At 40.3% G+C, this 22017-nt stretch overlaps 1 protein-coding gene across 1 annotated transcript; it reads right to left on the bottom strand.

Moving 5' to 3' along the window:
* Nucleotides 1-667: 667 nt before the first annotated feature.
* Nucleotides 668-21526, bottom strand: NUS1 (NUS1 dehydrodolichyl diphosphate synthase subunit). Its single transcript, XM_025169329.2, has 5 exons — nucleotides 20932-21526; nucleotides 7599-7721; nucleotides 6480-6638; nucleotides 2613-2712; nucleotides 668-894 (listed from the first exon to the last, which is right to left on the bottom strand). The coding sequence occupies exons 1-5, from the start codon at nucleotides 21329-21331 to the stop codon at nucleotides 804-806; spliced, it is 873 nt and encodes a 290-aa protein (XP_025025097.2). The 5' UTR covers nucleotides 21332-21526; the 3' UTR covers nucleotides 668-803.
* Between the last annotated feature and the right edge of the window lie 491 nt (nucleotides 21527-22017).

Raw genomic sequence — 22017 nt, 5'->3', positions numbered from 1 at the left:
CAATTGTTCATGGTATATTTGAAAAAGTTCAGTTTATGGAACTCCATTACATGAGGATGCTCCATTCCCACATCCATTCTTCCACACAATCCACCATGCTAATTAAACCCCTGTTCCCCAAGACAGAAAGAATGGTCCATAGTTATAAGACCCATGGTTCAATTGCTCATTTGTAATGTGTTTTGACCTATGATTTAAAAACATTCCCACCTTCCAAAAACCATATAACTATTCTGTTTTTGGTCCTGTTCTATTTAATCTTCAGCTTAGATACCAGTTATTCCTTCTGTCCGACCTCACTCTATCACACATTTTTATAAGTGTTTGCAGATAATCAGTTCACAGTGTGTTCCTAGATTCTAGGGCTTAGAAGGTCAGATGCAGAAGTCTGACAAAGAAGAAGACATAAGGTATGATTTCAGAAGTTTTTATGAGGAGACTTCAACTGAGAATGTGCTACCTCTAATGACTGTAGTGCTACTACTTTGTTTTCTTCTTCATAATTACATGTAAATATTTCTAGTAATAAGAATTTGATCACTGGAAAAAAATAAGCCTGAAGCCTTCAAACAACTTTTTTTTAAACAACTTTTATGATATACATTAGAGAGCAGTAAACCATTGCTTTCCCATACTTCCATAGATTATGAGTATACACACATACAAATTCTAAAAAGGATAAGACACTTTATTGAATTTGATAAATTAAAAGACTATGTACTGGATTTGTATGCATCACAGGTATTTGTAAACAGAGACCTTGGGTCCTTTCCAAAGAAATCCCGATAGAATTCTGCAATAGGTCATTTTCCAACACGCTGATCACAGGATGCATAGTGACAAAGGGCAGAGAAGAATTCATCATAGCTGATATTCACATGTGAAGGCAAAGAACTGAGAAAACATAATTGGAAAGAAAACTAAGTATCATTGGGAATGCATACAATACATAAGTTTTGTATCACTTTCCTAACAATTTGTTTTGAATTATTAATCAGAGTGATATATGATACACAGTAGACGCTTTATAGTAAAATACGAAATTAGAGTATTCTATATTTTCTGCCCACATGCTAGCAAATGCACGTTGCTTGGCTGTACAGGAATCTATGTTTTAATGCATAAGACTCTACAAGATCTCTCCAATTTATAGTACTTATCTGCAAAAGTACACTCTATATAGTTAGAGGTGCTCCCTTATGGTGATAATATTTTTCTCCACGGAATGTAAGAGTTCAGATTCAACATGAAGTTGTTGTTGTTTTTTACTTCCCTCAAATGATGGAAAGATATTCGCTAACAGAAAAAAAAAAAATTTACTGCAGGGATGGGATACCTGTAGCCTACCAGATGTTGATGAATCATAGTTATCAACCTTACTATTACCCACATTGCCTGCTAGAACTTGCTGTTCTGCAACAAATGAAGAACCACAGGGTCCTTCTGTACATTGTTGGCTTTACTTCATTATTAAGTAGTTTTGCCACCTGTTTAAATATTTTAAATATTTAAAAGTTAGGGATGCCAATCTGAAAGGACCTTATTTATTAAATGTATTTTTTTTTTAGAGGGTACCCTAATCCAGATTCAAAGGGATAAAGTGATTTGGAGTTATTTAGGGATGCTCATGCAGCAATGTCTTAAATAAACTATGTCTTTTCTGGCTCTGTGCAGCTGCTGCTGTAAGATGTAAAGCAAAGACACACTGAATTTAAGGACCTGCACATTTGAGCAAATAATTTTCCCTTTATTTAGAGTATTACAGAGCCCTAATTTTCAAACCATTTCTCATGATTCAGAAAAATCCAAAGTGGTTTATAATAGTAATAAAAAACAGAATAAAAGCAACTATTAGAAGGAGTTAATGGCTAGAGAGGGCAAACATAAAAAGATGGATTCTTAAAGATTCCTAAATTGCCTCTGTGTTGGCACCAGGCATGTCACAGAGAGCAAGTCATTCCACAGGACAACTGGAATGTTAGCAAGATGATAGTACTTACGTTATACTATCAAGACTTTTTACTATCTTTTATTACCATACACTGGATCATGAATAGTACAAATGAAATATTAAAGTATGTGTTAGCAAAAAATCTATTAATTTTTACCTTCATGAACTAACTGTCCATGAATGTGCACCTTTCAGTGGTTGCAATCTTTGAAGCTGGGAGTAGCATTTTTCCTAATGCTTTCAGTGACTAAAGACTGTCGGATGGCAGGGGGAGTGATATATTATAAAGGGGGTTGAATCCTTTTTCCCACGTTGGAGTGTTAAAAAGTACAACAGGTACATTAAGCCTACAGGATGCTTAACACATCTATCTTTGTTAATTTAGTGAAGATAATTAGTGAGTGATTGCAATTTGGAGAGAATGACAACAAGAAGCATTGAAGCTGCAGTTTGATCACCCTTGCTTTACAAAAAGGTAGAAGCAGAAAAATTGTCAATATATTTTTAATACACATCGTGAGGCATTTCTTATTTAGCCTTCAACATAATTGGAATGAGAACTGTGTTAACTCACTACCAATATCAACACATTCCTATCAGATTGAACATCAAGGTCAAATCTACTGGCAATTCAAAATACATAAGAATTATACGTTCTTACACAATCTCTGTCAATCTGATTTGCCAGGGAAGAAATCCCAAGACACTGTCCACAGGACCAAACTTTAATATTAGGTCAGGATCCGGAAAGCCATTAGTACCTAGAGACGGGCACAATAATGTTGCAGCATTAAGACTACTCAGTTTATTAGAGGTATAACACATTTTTACCATGCCATTGTGCTTCATACGTGCAGTTGAAATATCCTAGTGTAATGGATGGCATGAGTGGAGAAGATTCTGTCTATTAGGTGCAAGTTAATAAAGGAACTGAACTGTATTGGATTGCCTCATTGTTGTTCTTGGGCTGAACCTGACGTAAATCTTGCCAGACTCAACCTATGCTAAAGCAACTAGTGGATATACCCCATGAGACTCTAGGGAGGGGCCAGCCTCATCCTCTTCGTCTTCCCACACTCTTGTTGTGGGCTGAGGAGGTGCTTGCTCTGGAATGTCTCTCCCCCCTCCAGACAACCTTGAACTTCCATTCCAGAATCTTCCCCACTCATGCCATCCATTACACCTAGTCAGCAGAATAAATGGTAGTCAAATCTATCCATCCATCCATCAAATTTATATGTCCACCCATCTCACAAGAACTGGCTGGGCGGTGTACAGCAAAAAATATAAAAACAATAAATATGTCAAAAGCAGTCAAATTAAAACTTTTTTTTAAAAAAGCATAAAACACACGAGAGATTAGATCAGCAAAGGAGCCACCTCAAGACTTCACTGGTTCCCTGAGATCCCCAGGCCAGGTCTTGAGGGACTTCCGGAAAACAAGTAGGGATGAAGATTATCTCACTTTCTGGGGGAGAATATTCCATAAGGTGGGTGGCACAGCAAAGAAGGCCTGCCTCCTTGGGCCTGCCAAGTATAGTTCCCTGACTGATGAGACCTGTAGCATGTCTCTCTTGCTGGATCTGATGGGATGGGCAGAAGTAATCAGGGAGAGGCAGTCCCTCAAATAATTTGGCCCTGTGCCACGATGGGCTTTAAAGGTAAAAAAACCAGCACCTTGAATTGGACCTGGAAGCAGACTGGCAACCAATGTAGCTTGTGGAGAAGAAGCGTAACATGAGCTGTTCTAGGAGCACACATAACTGCCAATGCCATTGCATTCTGTACCAGTTGAAGCTTCTGGATACTCTTCAAGGTCAATCCCATGTACAGCACATTACAGTAATCTAATCTGAGGTGACTAAGGCATGAATGACTGTGAGGAGAGCCCCCACCCCCGCATCCATGAACAGGTGCAACTGGTGCACAACATGAAGCTGTGCAAAGACCCTCTTAGCCATGACTGCCATCTGCTCTGTGAAAAGGAGTCGTGAGTCCAGGAGGATCCCCAGATTGCTCACTGGGGCCATAAAACCCCATCCAGCATCAAAGATGGCATAGTCCTGGAACTGGCAGGACCCAAAATCCAAAGCCACCCAGTCTTGACAGGGTTCAGCTGAAGCCTGTTGTTCCCCATTCTGACCCTCACAGCCTCCAGATACTAGGATAAGACATCCACAGCATCACTTAATTTGCCAGGGGCAGAGATGTATAATTGGGTATCATCAGCATACTGATAATACCTCACCCCATGGTGACGGATGATCTCACCCAGCGGCCTCACATAGATGTCGAATAGGAGCAGAGAGAGCACCAAACCCTGCAGCACCCCACATAGTAGGGGCCGGGGGTGGGATGAATCAGCAAAACACAGTGCCGCCCACCCCCAATCCCCTAAGCTGATCCAGAAGGATACCATGGTTGATGCTATCAAAAGCTGCAGAGAGGTCAAGGATGGCAAGGATGGATGCACAACCCCTATCCCACCCTCGTCAAAGATCATCCAAAAGCACAACCAATGCCGTTTCCATCCCATACCCAGGTCTGAATCCTGACTGAAAGGGATCCAGATAATCCAGTTCATCAAAGGTCCTCTGAAGCTGTTGCACAACCACCTTCTCAACCACCTTCTCCAAAAAGGGGAGGTTAGATACTGGATGAAAATTGTCCAGTATAGTGGCATCCAGTGATGGCTTCTTGAGAAGGGGATGAATCAAGTCCTCCTTTAGAGGTAAAGGAACAACCTCCTCATTCAAAGAAGAGTTCACTGCCACTAGAACCCACTCACACGACACCCCCTGGGCTGCTTTAACAAGCCAGGAGGGGCATGAATCTAAAGAGCAGGTGGCTGAGCTTAGTCCTAAGGACCCTGTCCACTTCCTCGGGCCCAACAGGTTCAAACCAATCCCAGATAACTGGGCAAGACTCCTCTCTAGGCATCTCCTCCAAACCTGCAACAAGGGCAGTGTCCAACTCTGAGCGAATTCAAACAACTTTGACTGATAGATGTTATACAAATTATTCCACACAACCCTGCAAAAGGTTCTCCGAGTCCCCTCTACCCAAGAGGACACATGTCACCTGAAACAGGGCCATTGGATGGCAATCTGCGGACGCAAAAGCAGAAAAGTACTGACCCTTCGCCACCCTTATTGCCACTAGGTAGGCCTTAACCCTATTCCAAGCGGTGATCAAGGCTTCAGATAAGTCATGCAGTAGACCAGCAGGAACAACCCTCAGCTCCCTCTGAAACCCATCTGGGTCCATCTGTCACTGGGGGCAGACCAATCTAATGAGTGGACAGTGGCGCAAGAGAATTTCATGGTAATCAGAGTGTGATCTGACCATGACAAGGGAGACACTGAGAGCTCACCCAATTTCAGATCACATAGCTATTGCTCTGATAGGAACATCACATCAGGTATGTGGCCACTGTCCCATTTTGGGCTCTGGATGATCTAGGATAGGCCCATGGAGGTCATGGTGGCCATGAATTCCTGAGCCACATCAGACCACACTCTTAGAGAAGGCAGATTGAAGTCTCCCAGGACCATAAGTCTGGGGAACTCCACTGCCAACTCAGAAACAGAATCAAGCAGCTCAGGCAGGGAGATTGCTGTGTAGCAGGGAGGCTGATACAACAGCAACAATCCCAACTGATCCCTACAGCCAAACTTAATAAACAGGGTCTCACATCTGGTGACCTGTGGAGCAGTGCCCCTGAAAGCTGTATGGGATTCCCGGATGACAATCGCTACATCACCACCCCTGCCCTGGGATCTCAGCTGATGACGAGATAATAATAATAAATTCATGGATAAGCAAACTCTGGGGGCCAATTATCCCACTGGGATTTTTGAAAGAACATCAACTAGCTTGTAAGTAATTAATCAAAACAAATAAATTCCACATCCAGAAGTCTGCTTTTAAATACCTGCATCTGCAGTTAAATAGACAATTTTGAGTACTAATGGAAGATAAAATGCTCAGAGACACACAGATTTAATGAGTAGCATTATAGTGTTCCTAGAAGTCAAGCCAAACAGGCCAATCATAATTTTTTTTTTTCCAGAGAAAATGTTACCATGCTTAGGAATATTTGAAGGTCATGCATCAAATGAATAATGTTTAAAAGAAAATCCAACCAATTGAACATTTCATCTAATTTATAAAATAAACTGTCTATGGGGTCTGCCTTTTGGCACCCCTTGTATATAAACCTGAAGACAAATGTGGAATACTCTTCCAAATAAAATGGATTTTCTTCCACAAGCCTATGCACCACTACACATAATACAGCACATATTTGGCAAGGTGTGCTGTACATAGCAAGAACATACAAAAACATATTTCAAAAGGAGATCTTCCACAAAGTAGTCCTGTAGAATGTGGGGACTGAATAGTGAGTATGAAATCCAAATATTGACATAAATAGTTTGATTATGTTTAAAAAATTACTGTTGTTAGATTAGCCATTTCCCACTCCTAATAAGTACTCAAGAAAAATAAATTCTGCTTTAATACTTACTACTTAATAAATTCTCCAAGACATCCATATCCAGATCTGTACATTTCTTTTGCTTTTGTGCTACTAAGTGGCAAAATTTCTGAGCTGCTCTTACTATATCTGTTTTTCCATCCTCTGAGGACAGCACATTCAGTGCAGACTGGCAATTTAAAACTGCAGCTGAAAATAAAACAAAACAATGAAAGTAGAAAAGAAACAGTTGCTTGAAATCAGTTTTTTCTAAGTTCAGTGTAGACACTTACAATATTCCAGTTTAAAGTAACATTTCCCCCATTACTTTGTAATTTCTCAAAGCTCCTAGTAGTGGGATTGTTTTCAATGACCCTACAAAAGCATGCTTTGTAGAAAATCCAGAACTCTGCTAAAATAATAATATCCAATAGAAGTTTAGTATCAATGTTTTCTTAATTCATGCTTGTATAAATCTATGTCTCATTCCACTCATCTGTGTAGAATGTCCAGATTTGTAAAACCTCTTGTGCTCATGGAGATTTTCCATTGAAGAAACTGAGTAACCAATACAGTGGTACCTCTATTTACGAACGCCCCTACTTACGAATTTTTCAAGATACGACCAGCTCCCGGCCCAAAAATTTACCTCTACTTACGAACTCGCCTCTACTTACGAACCGGATCCGCAGCCATTTTCCCTGCTGCCACGTGGTCGCGGCTTCCTGTTGGCGAGATCGCGGTAGCAAGGAGACGTTCGGTGAGGCTTGTGGTGTGTTTTGTGGCGTTTGGAAGGTTTTTGAGGTTTAAAAATAAAATGCATGTTTCAGAACTGTTTAGCCGTATTTACATTGAACCTTATGGGGGAAATTTACCTCGGGGTGCAACCAAATTCGGAGGGCGGATTAGCCGTATTTACATTGAACCTTATGGGGAAATTTGCCTCGTGGTGCGACCAAATTCGGAGGGCGGAACAGATTAACTGGATTTACACTGAACCTTATGGGAAACTTTACCTTGACTTGAGACCAACTCGAGTTGCAACCAGAGTCACAGAACGGATTAAGTTCGTAACTAGAGGTACCACTGTATTTGTGGATCAGTTTTGTGTACTCAATATATCTGTTTAGTCCTCTATAACAATACAAGGTTTTTAAAAAGCTGTCTTACCTTGATCTGTTTTCTCCTGATTTGCAAACTTCACAGTATATTTGGAACAGTCAAGATTCAACAATTCCTGCTGCTGTTTTAAAATTTCATCCATCAGCCTTGAATTATTTCTTTTGAAAATACCTTGGAAAAAGAGGAGAGAGAACATGTACTGGTAGGTTTACTTTCTTGTTGAATAAGTTATATGCATAATCCTTCCTAAGTATCTAACAAAATGTTTTTAGGGCAATCAATCAGTTTTTTCTTACAATGCTGGTTTGGTAGATATTGGAACATTCAGTTGCAGGTACATACATGTCAATTCTATTAGATACCTTAAGGAAATTTGAATACAATTTTTCCAGTTTGAAAATCTGGCTTTCAGACTCTCAGTTCAAGCATCAATCTAAACCCATTTATGCTTCCTATATATATCAGGCAAACAATAGTTTATAACTAACCTGAGTTCAGTAACTGCTATTTCAGGTACCATGTCAAATAGTAGTTACCTTTCTTAACTGTAGATGCAGTTATTTCAAATGCTGAATCAGACTATAAATTACTTCTATCTATTTTGCAAAACTGAGTAGTGTCCATCTGATTTCAACAAGCGTATGTAAGTTTGGTTCTTTTATCTTGAATTACAGTTTTGTTTTTAAAAAAGTATCTTTTAAGGAATGATCAGACAGCTCAGTCTAACACTAGTATTATTCTGTCTTAAAGGAAGAACAGGATAATAACTTAAACAAAAACAAAACAAAAACATGAAAAAGGTAAAGTTCTGAAATAGGATAATCTCTGCTATTTGCAACTTTATTTAATATACTGACATAGTACTTTATATTACAGTATATATTCCTAGCACCACAATTTCAATTTTATTATGTATAATATGTTGTAGTTTGTATAACTACCTGATTGTAAACAGTCTTGATTTAAAGGGGAGAAGGAGTAGCATATGTGAAGGAAGTATACTAATGGATTAAGATTCAGACATTTGAACATGAGGGTCCAGTAGGAATACAAGGAAGAGGAAATTACAAAGTTATTATTGTAGGAGTGTGCTATAGACTGACAAGCCAGGTGGAAAATCTGGTAATGTTCTCTGAGATCAAATCACATAAATTTAAGGGAGAAGATATACAATAATTATGAGAAACTTCAACTATTTGGACATCTGCTGGAAAAACAACTTGATAAAGACTGCAAGGTTCCAAAAATTCCTCAGTGATAATTTTCCAGACAATTAAGAAGAGACAAGGGGATTAGTTCTCCTAGACCTATTTTTACGAATAGGAAACAACTGATTGAAGAGATAAAAGCAGTGGGAACTTTGGGTGAAAGTTATCTTGGGGTTCAAGATAGTACAGAAAGAGAAAATGGAACATAATCATATATGTTTACTAGATTTCAGGAGAGCCAGCTTCAGTAAGTTTAAAGAAGCACTAGGCATGATCTCATGGACAGAATTCTCAGAACAAAGGATTATTTGTTCTCAATAATCTTCTCAAAAATAGCATACTGGAAGTGCAACACAAACTATTCCAGTGAGAGAGAAAAGGAGAGAGGGCAGCTAAGAATACTGTTCTGGATACACAGAGAGCTTTCAATTGAACTACGAATTAAAAGGGGCATCCATAGGAAACAGAAGATGACTATATATCTGCAGAAAGGAAGTTACCGACTCTGCAGTGACTGCTTGGACGAGTCCTTGCAGTTTTAGAAAAGCTAAAACACCAAAGAGATTTATGAAAGTCAAAAAACAACAAAAATAGGATTTTGACTAAGCTGGTAATAAAAGAAAGAAAAAGGAAAGGGTGGACCAGCTGCTAGGAGAAGATGATAGGACAGTAATATATGAAATAGAGATGGCAGAACTTTAACACCTATTTGTTTTGGTCTTTTCCCAAAAAAAGGAACTTTGTTCAAATGGATCTTGGCAGAACAATTAACAAAAGGAGTGTGTGGCAACCCAATATAAATAAAGAGATAATTAGGGAGCACTTGGCTATTGTGAATGTGTTTAAGGCTTGAAAACAGACCAATTATATTCAAGAGCCTTGAATGGGGCTGTGGATTCATCTCAGAGTCCTCCTATGTAATTGTTGAGGAATCACAGAGGACAGGAGTGGCAGTGTATTAGAAAAGGGCAAATGTTGTTCCTGTCTTCAGAAAGGGACAAAAGAGGACCTGGGTAACTACAGATCAATCAGTTTGACACTGATACACAGCAAAATTCTGAAAAAAATGTTTTGAGTATTAAAAAAAGAATGCAATATCTGTCAAGAGTCTACATGGATTTATCAGAATCAATCATGCCAAACCAAACTGATTCTTTTCTGTTAAGACTAACTACTTCAGTTGATCAGAGGAATGCAATCAACACAATATATCTTGACTTCAGCAAAGCATTCAATGAAGCACGAAATGAGATTCTATAAAGAAAATGACAAGAAGTAGGCTGTACTATATTAATATTAGATGGATACAGAGCTGCTTGAACAATCATACCCCAAAATATATATCAGAGGCTTAGCATCATGCTGAAAATAAGTCCCAGGTTGTGTACCATATGGCTTTGTGCATTCTACATTTTATAAATGAGTTGAATGAGGTTAGAAAACATAAGTAACACATTTGCACACAACCCAAAGGAGGAAATAGCAGAACCTTCAGAGGGAAATATGCAATTCTAGCCTTCATCAACACAATGATCAAGATCAAGAGAAGTTACTGTCCCTCGCTATACCTAGGCTATACCTAGAATATACCTAGGCTATACCTAGAATATTGCATAAAGTTTGGGGCTTCGCATTTTAGGATGGACACTGACAAAGGGAAGTATGAACAGAGGAGAGTAACCCAGAAGATAAGAGGTAGGAGAGGAAAAGCCTATGAGGGATAACTGCAGGCACTGAGCAAATTTAGCTTGGACAAGACTGTGAGGAGTCATGATATAGGTAGTCCTTGCCTACCAACCATTTTTTCAGTGACCATTCAAACTTACGACAGCACTGAAAAACAAAACAACCAGTCTTCAAAGTTGTGGCCATTGCAGTGTTCCCGCAATGTAACCTTCACAGCCAGCTTCCAACAAGCAAATCAATGGGGAAGCTGGCAGGAAGTTGCAAGTCACTGTCATGTGACATTGTGCCTAATGATCTGCAGTGATTTGCTTAACGACCATAGCCGGAACAGACACTTGAAGTCCGCACCGCTTAGCAACAGAGTTGCCAGTCCCAAATGCAGTCAGTAAGTGAGGAATACTTGTAGTTGTCTTCAAATATCTACATTATCATATAGATAGTCCTCATTTAACAATGATAATTGGGACCAGCAACTCTGTTGCTAAGCAATGCAGTGTGACATGATGTGACTATGCCAACTTACAATGGCAGTTGCAGCAGACCTACTTGCCATCATTAGGTAATCCTGCACAGTTGCAACATCCCATAGTCATGTGATCGCCATTTGAGACTTCCTCCTAGCTTCCCCATTTTTGCTTGTCAGAAGCCAGCAATGAAGACTGCAAATGGTGATCACGTGGCCATAGGATGCAGTGATGTTGTAAGTGTGAGCCAGGTGCTGTTGTCATGTGTCCAAATCGCGACTGTGTGACTGCAGGGATGCTGTGATGGCTGTAACTACAAGGACTCTTTTTAAGTCCCCTCATTCAACGCCATTGTAACTTCAAATGGTCATTGAATGAGTGGTCGTTCAATGAAGACTACCTATATAGAGATGGGGCAGACTTCTTCACTTTTGTTTCAGTGAAGATACAATGAGCTTAAATTACAGGGAATCAGATTTTGACTAGACATGAGAATTTCCTAATGGTAAGAGCTGTTCAACAATGGAACAGACTGCCTTGTGAGGTAGCGGACTCTCCTTTGCCAGAAACATTTAAATATAAGCTGGATGGCCATCCGTCAGGAATGCAGGGGGCAGGAGATTTACTAAATGATCTCCAAAGTTCCTTTGAAACTTTATATTGTTTGCACATTATGCACATTGCTAGAAAAGGGGATATGAAGTGATTATTAATGGAAGCTGAATATCCTGTTAGCCCATAAATGAAATGCATTGTGCTAAAATTAGATTGAAATGATAATAAATATTAAGGTGAAATTTAATATGGGGGTCATGATTTATATGAATTTAGGGCTTTTGTGAGAGCCAGTTTGGTGCAGTAGTCAAGACACTAACCTAGAAATTGGGAGACCATGAGTTTTAATGCAGCCTTAGGCACCAAGCCAGTTATGTGACTTTGGGCCAGTCATTCTCTCTCAACCTAGGAAGAAAGCAATGGCAAGCCACTTCCAAAATCTTGCCAAGAAAACTGCAGGAATTTTCCAGGCAGTCACCAGGAGTCAATAATGACTTGAAGACAGACACACAGAGATTAAAAAAAAAAAAAGGGGGGAGGGCTTTTCTGTCTGAAACAACTTTATATCATGTGCCATCTCTTTTGAAAAAGGAAACATTTCAAAATGAATTTTATGTTTGCCAAATCCCACAATACCCATGGGTATTGCTAAAGTAGCTTTTTTGGATATACAATTAAATATAAGTACCTCCAAGATCTGCATGCCATAAAACTTTTCAAAGTAAATTTTGTTGCATCCTAAATTTTGTTGCATCCTAAATTTTCATAATAAATTACCTGATTTTTAGGAATGTTGGATTAAAAAAAAACAACAATGATGTTAGAGAAACTACTGGGGGTGGATTTTAGATAAAGTGTTTGGGACTCAGCTGTAAAGGATCTTGAAAGAACCAGTTTATCTGGATCCTTGTCTGTATTGTTTCAGGCATGGACATGGGATAGAAACTGGATTGATCACTCTTGCAGATAACCTCTGGCTGGAATTGGATGAGAGGAGTGCAGCCCTCCTGGTTTTCTTAGTCCTCTCAGTGGCCTTCAATACCATTGATTATAGTATCCTCTGGACCACCTGCAAGCACTGGGAACTGTTGTACTGTGATTCCACTCCTTCCTAAACAGGCAGCTCCAGTTGGTGGCGATGGAGAAAGAGAGACCAAGGCCCTGGCCATTCCAATATGAGGAGCCCCAGGCCTTTGTTGTCTTGCCTACCTTATTCAACATCTGCATGAAGTCACCGGGGGAAATTATTCACCATTCTAGAGTAAAGAATTCAAAGGCTGATAATATCCAACTTTACATATCTATTCTAGGCTGAAGAGGAGATGCAGGAGAAATCCTGACCAGTCTGGAGGCTGTTAGGGTAAAAACAAATTCTAACTGAATCCCTGCAAGACAGAGTAACTGTTCATTCAGAAACCATCTGACTCCTTAAACACTCCGACTTTGAATCTGGATGGGGTTGTACTCCCTTTAAAGGAGCAGGTCCATGATCTGAGGATTCTCTTGGACTCACAACTTCTACTGGAATAGGAAGTGGAGGCCATGGCCAGGAGGACCATCATCCAGCTTTGACCAGTACACTGGGTGAGAGCATTCTTGGAGCCAGATGCACTGGCTATAATCCCTCATGCCTTTATTATCTCATCCTTAGATTACTTGGAGCTGCCTATGAAGAGTATTCAGAAACTTCAGTTGATGTAGAATGTGATGGCCCACATGCTAATAGAAGTTGATTCAGCAGAATAGCACTTCTTCATTCTCTGACTTGTTACCTATACATGTCATTCAAAATGCTTCTAATCACCTTTAAAGCTCTTCATGGCTTGGATCCTTGTTATTGTGGTGATCAACTTGCTGTGGGCAGACTCCATCTGTCCTACACATTTGAATTATGATGGCATGCTGCATATCCTACTCTCTGTAAAGGTAAGGGGATGGGGACTAGGAAACTTGCTTTCACTGTGGCTGCCCAAGCCATCTGGAACAGTTTGCCCCTAATCTAAAGATGTCCCCCTTGCTGTCATCATTCAGAAGGAAGGTGAAAGCAATCCTCTTTTACCAATCATTTGGATTATAATTTACAGGGAGATTGCTGTTACCATGTATTCTAGGCCAAGCTTCTTTATTATCTTCTTATTCTTTTAAGATTAGTTCAAGATTTTATAATTTTATGTTTTTATTTAAATAAGCTGCTCAGAGTCTTTATGACTGGGGCAGTACAGAAATTTTGTACATAAAAGGTAGCCATAATCCAGGAAGTTTAATTAACTGCACCTACAAGTCTACACATATAATAAAATGCTTATTTAACCATAAGAATATTAACAAACTAAAACTCTTTTGACTGTATTTCAAAAGTAGGTGATATGGCACAATGAAGACTAAATTCTATACTCTAAATAGCCATCCCAAATTGCACAACTGGTTGGCCATTTGTATGACAGATTCCCCACTTCCCCAACTGTTGTCCCTACAAACAGTATGGGATATAGTTCAGGGAAACTATTCAAAAACTGAATTCAGGCATATACAGTTATCTAGTTGTACAAAATGTCTGAAACTGATTTGGAACTATTATTTTCTGTGAAATTCAGCTCTGCAGTCAAGAGAGTCTAAATACCATGCAGGCCTGAAATATATCTATTGTGCAAGCAGATTCTTCTTCACACAATTTGATATTCAAGCATTTGACACAACCAGCGTAGGAACAAGTAAACATTGCTAAGAATTTTAATTGAATTTCAAATTATATGGTAGTCCTTCAAGTTTGAAGGAGACATGCTGTTGTGCAGTTCATCTGTGGACACGGAGGTGGCTCTGCAGTCCCAGTGTAGAAGCACAGATTCTAGCATAATAGTGGCACCGGAAGTCCATTGTTGTAGTAACTGTGGGTGTTATTCTGTGATGCTGCTCAGTTTTCTATCAGTTTTTGGTAGTGCCTGTCTTCAATGCCAGTGGAGGCTTCATAGCACAGGGCTCACCAGCAGGTTCTGTCAGCAGCTGTAACTTCTAGTTCCCTTGGCTGGATGTCAAGTGGCATGATGTTTCTTCACAGCATCTTTGTAGCACTTGCGTGGTAGACCTCAGGGTCTCTTCCCAGACTCCAGTACACTATAGAGCAACTGGAGAGGCATATGGTGGTCATCCATTCTGATGACATGTCCCACCCACTGCATCTGGGCTCTGATAATCAGGGACTCAATGCTGGTGGACTCCACACAAACCAAGACCTCCAGATTGGAGACACAGTCTTACCAATGAATGCTGAGGATGGAGCGGAGAGCATGTATCTGAAATTTCTTCTGTTGTTTGATGTGCCTTCAGTACAGAGTCCAGGACTCACATCCATATAGGAGAGAAGAGATAACCACAGCTCTGTAGACCTTCAGCTTTGTGGAGATACAGATGTTGTGTTGATTGAGCACTCTAGCATGCCGCAGTGCCTGGCTGGCTTTGCTGATCCAGGAGTCAATTTCTTTGTCCAAAGACCCATCGCTTGAGATGATGCTTCCCAAGTATCTGAAGCTGTTTACATTTGTCAGCTGGGCGTCAACAGTAATTTTTGGTTCTACGGGGTTGGTATTTGGCACAGGCTGGTAAAGTACTTCAGTCTTGTTCAGGCTGATAGTCAGGCTGAAGAGCATAGCAGTGTCTGAGAATTTGTTCAGCATCAACTATAGATCACTGTCTTTGTGTGCCAGGAGCACATAGTCATCAGCAAAATTGACAGCAAGGGGGGCACTGCTATTTAGTTTTCCCACACCATGTCTCCCGAGGACTCCATCCCAGTTGTTGTTGTCTGTCCCCACCTTAGCATTGAAGTCACCCAGAATGACAAGTTTGTCACTGATGGGGTTGTTCGAATAATCCGGTCCAGGTACTTGTAGAAACCTTGTCTTTGTCTGGACTCACGAGAGTTGGTGTGTAGGCGCTGACAATGATGATTTACCAGGACTTGCTGAGAGGAAAGCAGAACTTGATAATGTATTCATTTATTCCAGTGGGTAGAGATGTTCTTCAGCAGAAGTTTTGATTGCAAAACCTACTCTGTGAGTCCAGTTGTCAGTCTGTGGTTTCCCTTTCCAAAAGAATGTATATTCACTCGCTGCGTCCTGTAATGAACACTCACCTGTCAGTCTGGTCTCACCGAGCACAGCAATGTCAATGCTACAACAGCGAAGTTTGGCTGCTATGAGTGCTGTTCAACTTTCAGGCCTTGATCCCGTGTCTCTATCCAGCAAGGTGCAGATGTTGTTCCAGACTCCAAAAATCAGTTTTCTTTGATTCATTTTTCTTGATGCTTGACCACTAAGGAGTTGTTCTGCCAGCTGTGCTTAGTTAGCCAGATGTTGTGGGGCAGGCAATGTTTAGAGCACCTTTTCTAACCCCCTCCCTCAGGCGAGGGTGGGCAGCACTATCCTAAAAAGGCTGCCCACTTGCTCTGGATGCTGCTGGACATCTCTGATGCCCAGGTACTGAGATGAATGACCACTGGTCCAAGGGCCACCCATGTGCAGATTTGTGACTACAACTGCCAGTGGTCATCTCCACTTGTTGCTTCACCCCCCCCGCCCCCGCCCCATCACCACAGGGCTCAACAAATTAGGTTTGGACTGATATGAGTTGCAGATGAGTTGCAGATGAAGATGAATTGCACAACAGAAATCTGTGCATGATGGAGTTTTAAGTGGAACAGGCGTTGCACATGGCAGTCCCACTCTCTTGGCATAAGAGACCTTAATCCAGTGGTATGGAGAACCATTATGGCTGGAGACCTCTCCTGTTGCAGTGGATGACCAGGACGTCTAAGTATCTTGTCGTGCTCTTTGTGCTCTACAACGCCTGCTAGGCATGTCTTCTTGACTGTTGGACCACTGATCAGTCTCCTCCGTTCAATCTGCCAGGACCAGACTTCGCAAGCTGAGATAGCAAATCCCCTATCTCACTGAGAGTCAAAGATCCATTGGCTACCCTCACCTGGTTTGGCCCATCTGCCAAAACAGTTTACTGGAGTGTGGCTGCTGCACATGTTACAGCTACTTAGAGCCACAGGTGAGAGCTGAGCACCAGGTGAGAACCATGAGAATTTTAAAAACAAATTCTTCAAAAACCACAAAATTCAGGACATCACTCCCTTCTACCTATAAACAAACTCCTGCATTCCATATTAGAAACTCATCAGTTGCACAATATAGTGAAGTTAAAATCTCATTTGAGTTGAACTCAGCTTCTGATGATTTTCAGGATATGTCAATAGTTTGTCACTGCTTTCTTTCAGGATGTTTTCTCATCTAGATTAGCCTACATCCCTTGCATTTCTTATCTCCCATCTGAGTACTAACTAGGCTTAAGCCTGCTTAGCTTCCACAGCCAAAGTCAGCCAAGTGCTGAAACACATAGGATGGAAGAGTTGCTATTTGGTACACACACACACTCAAAATGCCTTAGTTACAGACAACACCATTCATAAAAAGGCCAGAATTTGGGAGAATCCTGGCTATTCTTCTAGAACAAACATTCTAATGTATTACACTATGTTACTATGACAGAGTTCCTCACACCAAAGGAAAATGCATCAATAATCAACAGCATAGAAAGAAAAAAACCCTTAGCATTAGGTCCAAACCTGATACCTGACTTATTCTTAGACAAATCATAAGCTAGCTTCTATTCTGAATTTCAGCTTCTGGCTTATTAGGGACAGGCAAATCAGAACTTCTAAATAAGATGTAATGTTAAGCTTCCACCTAGCAAATTCTAAGGTTAATTTCATTATGTAATTTGTCACAGATTATTTTGATTATCCTGAGCTGTCATCTGTCTCTCTATACACCCCCACCCCAGCAATAGATATTAAAGATAACTAACCTAGGCTTTTGTTTTAAACAGAAACAAAAAACAAGCACACATTCTTGGATACAGGTAAGAACCACTGTTATACTGGTCTGAACCAGTATAGTTGCTGCAGAGTGGCATTGCACTATAAAATATTATGAATCATACAGGCCTTCTAGTTGAGCTAGGCATGTACCCTTCAAGTTCTTTTTTCTCAAAACTAAAATGGTAATCTGCAAATAATGACAATTATATCTATATAGTATAAGAATGATGCAGCATTCCATTGAATGCCAACTGCTGCCACTGTACTACAGTATAAAAGGTACCCAAGTAGAACAAGACAGCCAGTTGGGTATAGTGGTTAAGGCACTGGGCTAGAGACCATGAGTTCTAGTCCGGCCTCAGCCACAAAGTCAGCTGGGTAACCATGGGCCAGTCACTCTCTCTCAGTCCTAGGATGGAGGCAATGGCAAACCACTTCTGAAAATCTTGCCAAGGAAACTGCAGGGACTTGTCCAGGCTGTCACCAGGAGTCAAAAACTGACTTGAAGGCATGCGTGTGTGCACACACTCACACAAAGTAGGACAAGCAGATACACAATTTCAGTTCTGACTACACTATGAGTTGAATAGTGAATGAGTTGAATTTCAGAATTTTTGTTCTAGCTAGCTAAAAACTCCGTGCAGTTTTTAAAAATTTGCCTGCTAGATCCAAATGAACAACCTGTCAACTTTATTTTAAGCTGACATAGCTTCATTTAAAAGAAAAAACATTACTTTCTGGTTTACTTGATCCACTAAGATTTAAATTCATATGACTTTATTACTCAAATTAGTTATTCCTTCTTATTTCTTAGAGTACCTTTTATAAAAGTTTTGTTTTCATTTCAAACTTACAGTGTAAGATTCAGATTTAGTGCTAATACAAAAATGTTTGGTTTTATTTTTTGATACTACATCTTTCTTTTGCAGTAAAGGAGAATCTGCTTTCAACCTTTTTAGTATAGAATATTTTCAACAGACCTTCCTGTGTTTACAAACATTTGTATAGATCAAAGGAGAAATGGGAAAACAGTCTCATCAACTGTAGGAAGAATCACTAAGATTCTTTAATCTTTGAGTAGCTTTGACATGAAACAAACTGAATTTATATTAGACTCTAAACTACCTAGTCTAACCCTTTGCCACTCATCTGTGTAATAAATAGGCTCATACCTCCTTAGCTTCTAAGCCCAGACAAAATCAGTCAGGCAGTTTTAAGTTAGTTTTAGTTATATATTATATAATATTTTAAAGAATATTTGTGTAAAGAATTACTTAGGCATCTGAGGATGTACATAATGTACATGTACTATTTAGCATTAAAAGACAGCTAGGCAACTTCCTGAAAAATCATATTGTCCCAACCTTCATGGCCTGCATCTCTATAAGAAACAGCTAAACTGGGGGAAGGGGGGGGGGAATATTTTTCTTTTAATATATATTACATTATTTTTTTCACATTTAAACTCCCATTCAGGTTCTCTAGCATTCTCCCAAACCTTTTTTAGTTCTGCCGCAAGGATAACAGGAGTCAGGAAGGCCCATAAGCAGAATAATCTAGCCACAAAGTACAATTCTCAAGCAGCATTTCTATGTTCCCTAGATGTAATTCTATAGTTTACAGATTTTCTTACATGTAGGCCAACAGTAAGTTACCTGTGCTTTAAAATCTCTTTTCAGCTCAACACCATGAAAAACTGTATACTAATCAAAAGGTTGAATAAAATCTGGCAGAATTTTGTTTCAGGCCAAAGTAACCTCTGATTAGTATACATTCTTTTATGATGTTGAATTAAAGAGAGATTTTAAGGCAGAGGTTGGCAGATAAATGTGAGTTCAATGAAATTAAGAACTGTTATATCTTTATTAAACAGAAAATGCAAATGTTTCTCAATTGTAATCTCTTTAAATAGTGTTCCATTTTTAATATGCACGTAATTATTCCTTAACATATTAAGCAATTTTCTAAGTCTTTAGAAGATTAATCACTTTCTATTTAGATGTGATTAAAGTTGTTGGCTCATATTAAAGAAAGTATATTATGCATTTAAGAGGTATAATTATGTAATTAAATTTTCACTACACTCAACTATTGTTCAAGGCTTCATTTTCTCACCTGTACTTTAATAATTTTGGCTATAATTTTAACTTTAACTTTAGTAATTTTGGTTTTTGTTTCTACCTTGATTCTAATTGCCCATTTATATCTTAAAGGTGCTATACATATAGGAATTCTGAATGTTAAAACATTGGCTTTCTTCACCTAAAAGTGAAGAGTTTATTTTAAACTGGATATAACTGTACTGTCAGAGTTTTTCCAATAGTATTCTTTACTGTATATGACTTAAACTAAACAGGATTTTAATTTCTTCTCCTGGGTGTCAACTTCATCCTGTAGACTGATCCTATTAAAATGCTGTTGATAAAATGTGATCCCAATCTTTACAGGTAGTCCTCATTTAGCAACTGCCTCATTTAGCAAACATTCAGAGTTATGACAGTGATGAAAAAGTAAATTTATGACCAATCCTCGCATTTATGACCTTTGCAGGTCTGTAAAGCAAAGAAAACTGAAGTAAGATTGTAAGCAAACTGAAGTAAGATTGTAAGCAGAGTCACGGTTTCACTTAGTGACCACTTCACTTACTGACCAAGTTGCTAGTCCCAATTGTGGTCGCTAAACGAGGACTACCTATAATGCATTCAAATATGAAAAATAAGATTTTGTTTTGGTTCACTGTATGACATATCAGCATGTTAGCCTGAGCCACACAGTCACATGAATCTTAATAACAAATAAAGTGAAATTAAGTCTGTGCAGAACTACATCATCTATTGCTGCTTTTGGCAACAACCCTCACTCATCTAGTGAGAGAAGTTTGCTGTGCTCAAGTTAACTTTTTTCTTTTCTTTTTTTGCCCTTAGTCTCTCATGCAACCCCTCAAGTTCTTGCATGTGTATAGGCCCAGTACCGGGGTGGGGGGGATGACATAATATAGTATCTATATCTCTCTGCTTTGAGAGCTTAACAGAAGATGAACTGTAAATACCATTCTGATAGTGCTTTGCAGATCCATAGGGTTCCATAAAACAGTTTGAAAAACTCTGGGATCAAGCATAACACTCAGATCACGATGCTGAAACAAATAGCTCAGTCTGGATCCTTTGCATCAATACTGTATCTAGATTAATCAGTTAAGTATGTATTACCAAGCAGAAGAAAAAAAATTAAACCTACCAGAGAGATGGAGAATCTGTGGCCGTCCCAATAATCCTGAACTACAACTACATGGTGGCAAGAGAGGGGGTGGTGCTGGGAATATACAGAGTAATATTTCTGCTATAATGAGTTATACCCGCTGGTAGGGAGCTCATGCTATGTAACAAGGAAAACATACCCTGTAGGAAAGCTTCTCCCTATTCTCAACATAGCTTAGTGGCGTTAGATGACATTTAATAACTAAGATCAACAGATTAGACAGAAGAACTTTTTCCGGATTTTCAAAGTCGCCCTCGCTACCGAGAAAAGGTAAAACGGGCTGCGTCGGAAAAGGGGCGAGAGCAATTTAGCCACGACAGGCGACTCACCTTCGTGGTCGTAGACGCTGACATAGGAGATGCCCACCGCCATGCACCACACAACTAGGCTGGCCACGTCGGCGTAGCTCTGCTCCTCCTCGGTCACGACCAGTCCCACGTGGCCCGGCATCTTCTGCAAAGATTTTACATCCCTCCGCCACCGACCCCCGCTGCCCACCACCTTCCGCCCCGCCGCCGCCGGCTTGTGAAAGGCGAAAGGGCTCGCGGCGGCCGCCGGAGCTAAAAGGGCCCGCGAGGCGGCGGTGGCAGCCGAAGCCGCGCGCCGCCTCCAACGGCTGAGCCACGAGCTGCGACCTCCGAACCAGCCGCGGGCCCAGGCGACCAGCGCGCGCTGGGCGCTGAGGAAGACGTGCAGCAAACGCCACAGCAGCTCGTACGCGACGCTCATTGGACTGGACGGAGGGAGACGCGACAAGAGCAGAGCGAGGATCGGCGGTTGAGGGCGGATCAGCCGCAGCGCGAGGAAAGCACCATCTCGCCTCTCTTTCTCTCACGGACACGGTTTTATCTGCCCAGCAACTTTCGGTAGCGCCACCATCTCGATGCCTGTCCTGACCTTTACCCTTTACCCTACGCAGCCGCTGCTCATTGGTCGAAGCGACGGAGTGATGTCATTTCCGGGACGATAGAGCAAATGACGTGGCCCCCCCAAAGGAAACTAAGGCTCTCCGAGGAGGGAAACCCTGGGTTGCCTTCGGCGGCTACAGACGGATTTAATGTTTTACTGCGACATCTAGTGGCAGACGTGTGTGAATTGTTAAAGTTCCGGTGGCTTGGTCACCATGTGCCCATCGATTAAACAGCACACCAAAATATCTGGCTGGTTGCTTTATCTGCTTCTTGCTCAAACTGGATTGCAAACTTGGGAAAATCAATTAGACAAAAACCTCCTGTAATGGTGCATTTCTTATCAGGAGTGAACGTGAACTGTAGGAGTCAATATGCACTGGATTAAAACAATAAGAAAATTTGTGTACTGCAAACTTCTGTATATTTGCATCCTTATTTATCACTTGTCATCTCATAAATGCACAGCAAGATGTTTCTTAGAAAAGTATACTCTTCAAAGGTGCT

Source organism: Python bivittatus, unplaced genomic scaffold (assembly GCF_059951505.1).
Source record: "Python bivittatus isolate LINGU-HERP-01145 unplaced genomic scaffold, Pbiv_v1 ctg000020_np1212, whole genome shotgun sequence".
NCBI classification, from domain to species: Eukaryota; Metazoa; Chordata; class Lepidosauria; order Squamata; family Pythonidae; genus Python; species Python bivittatus.
This window is presented reverse-complemented; position numbering and strand designations above follow the sequence as displayed.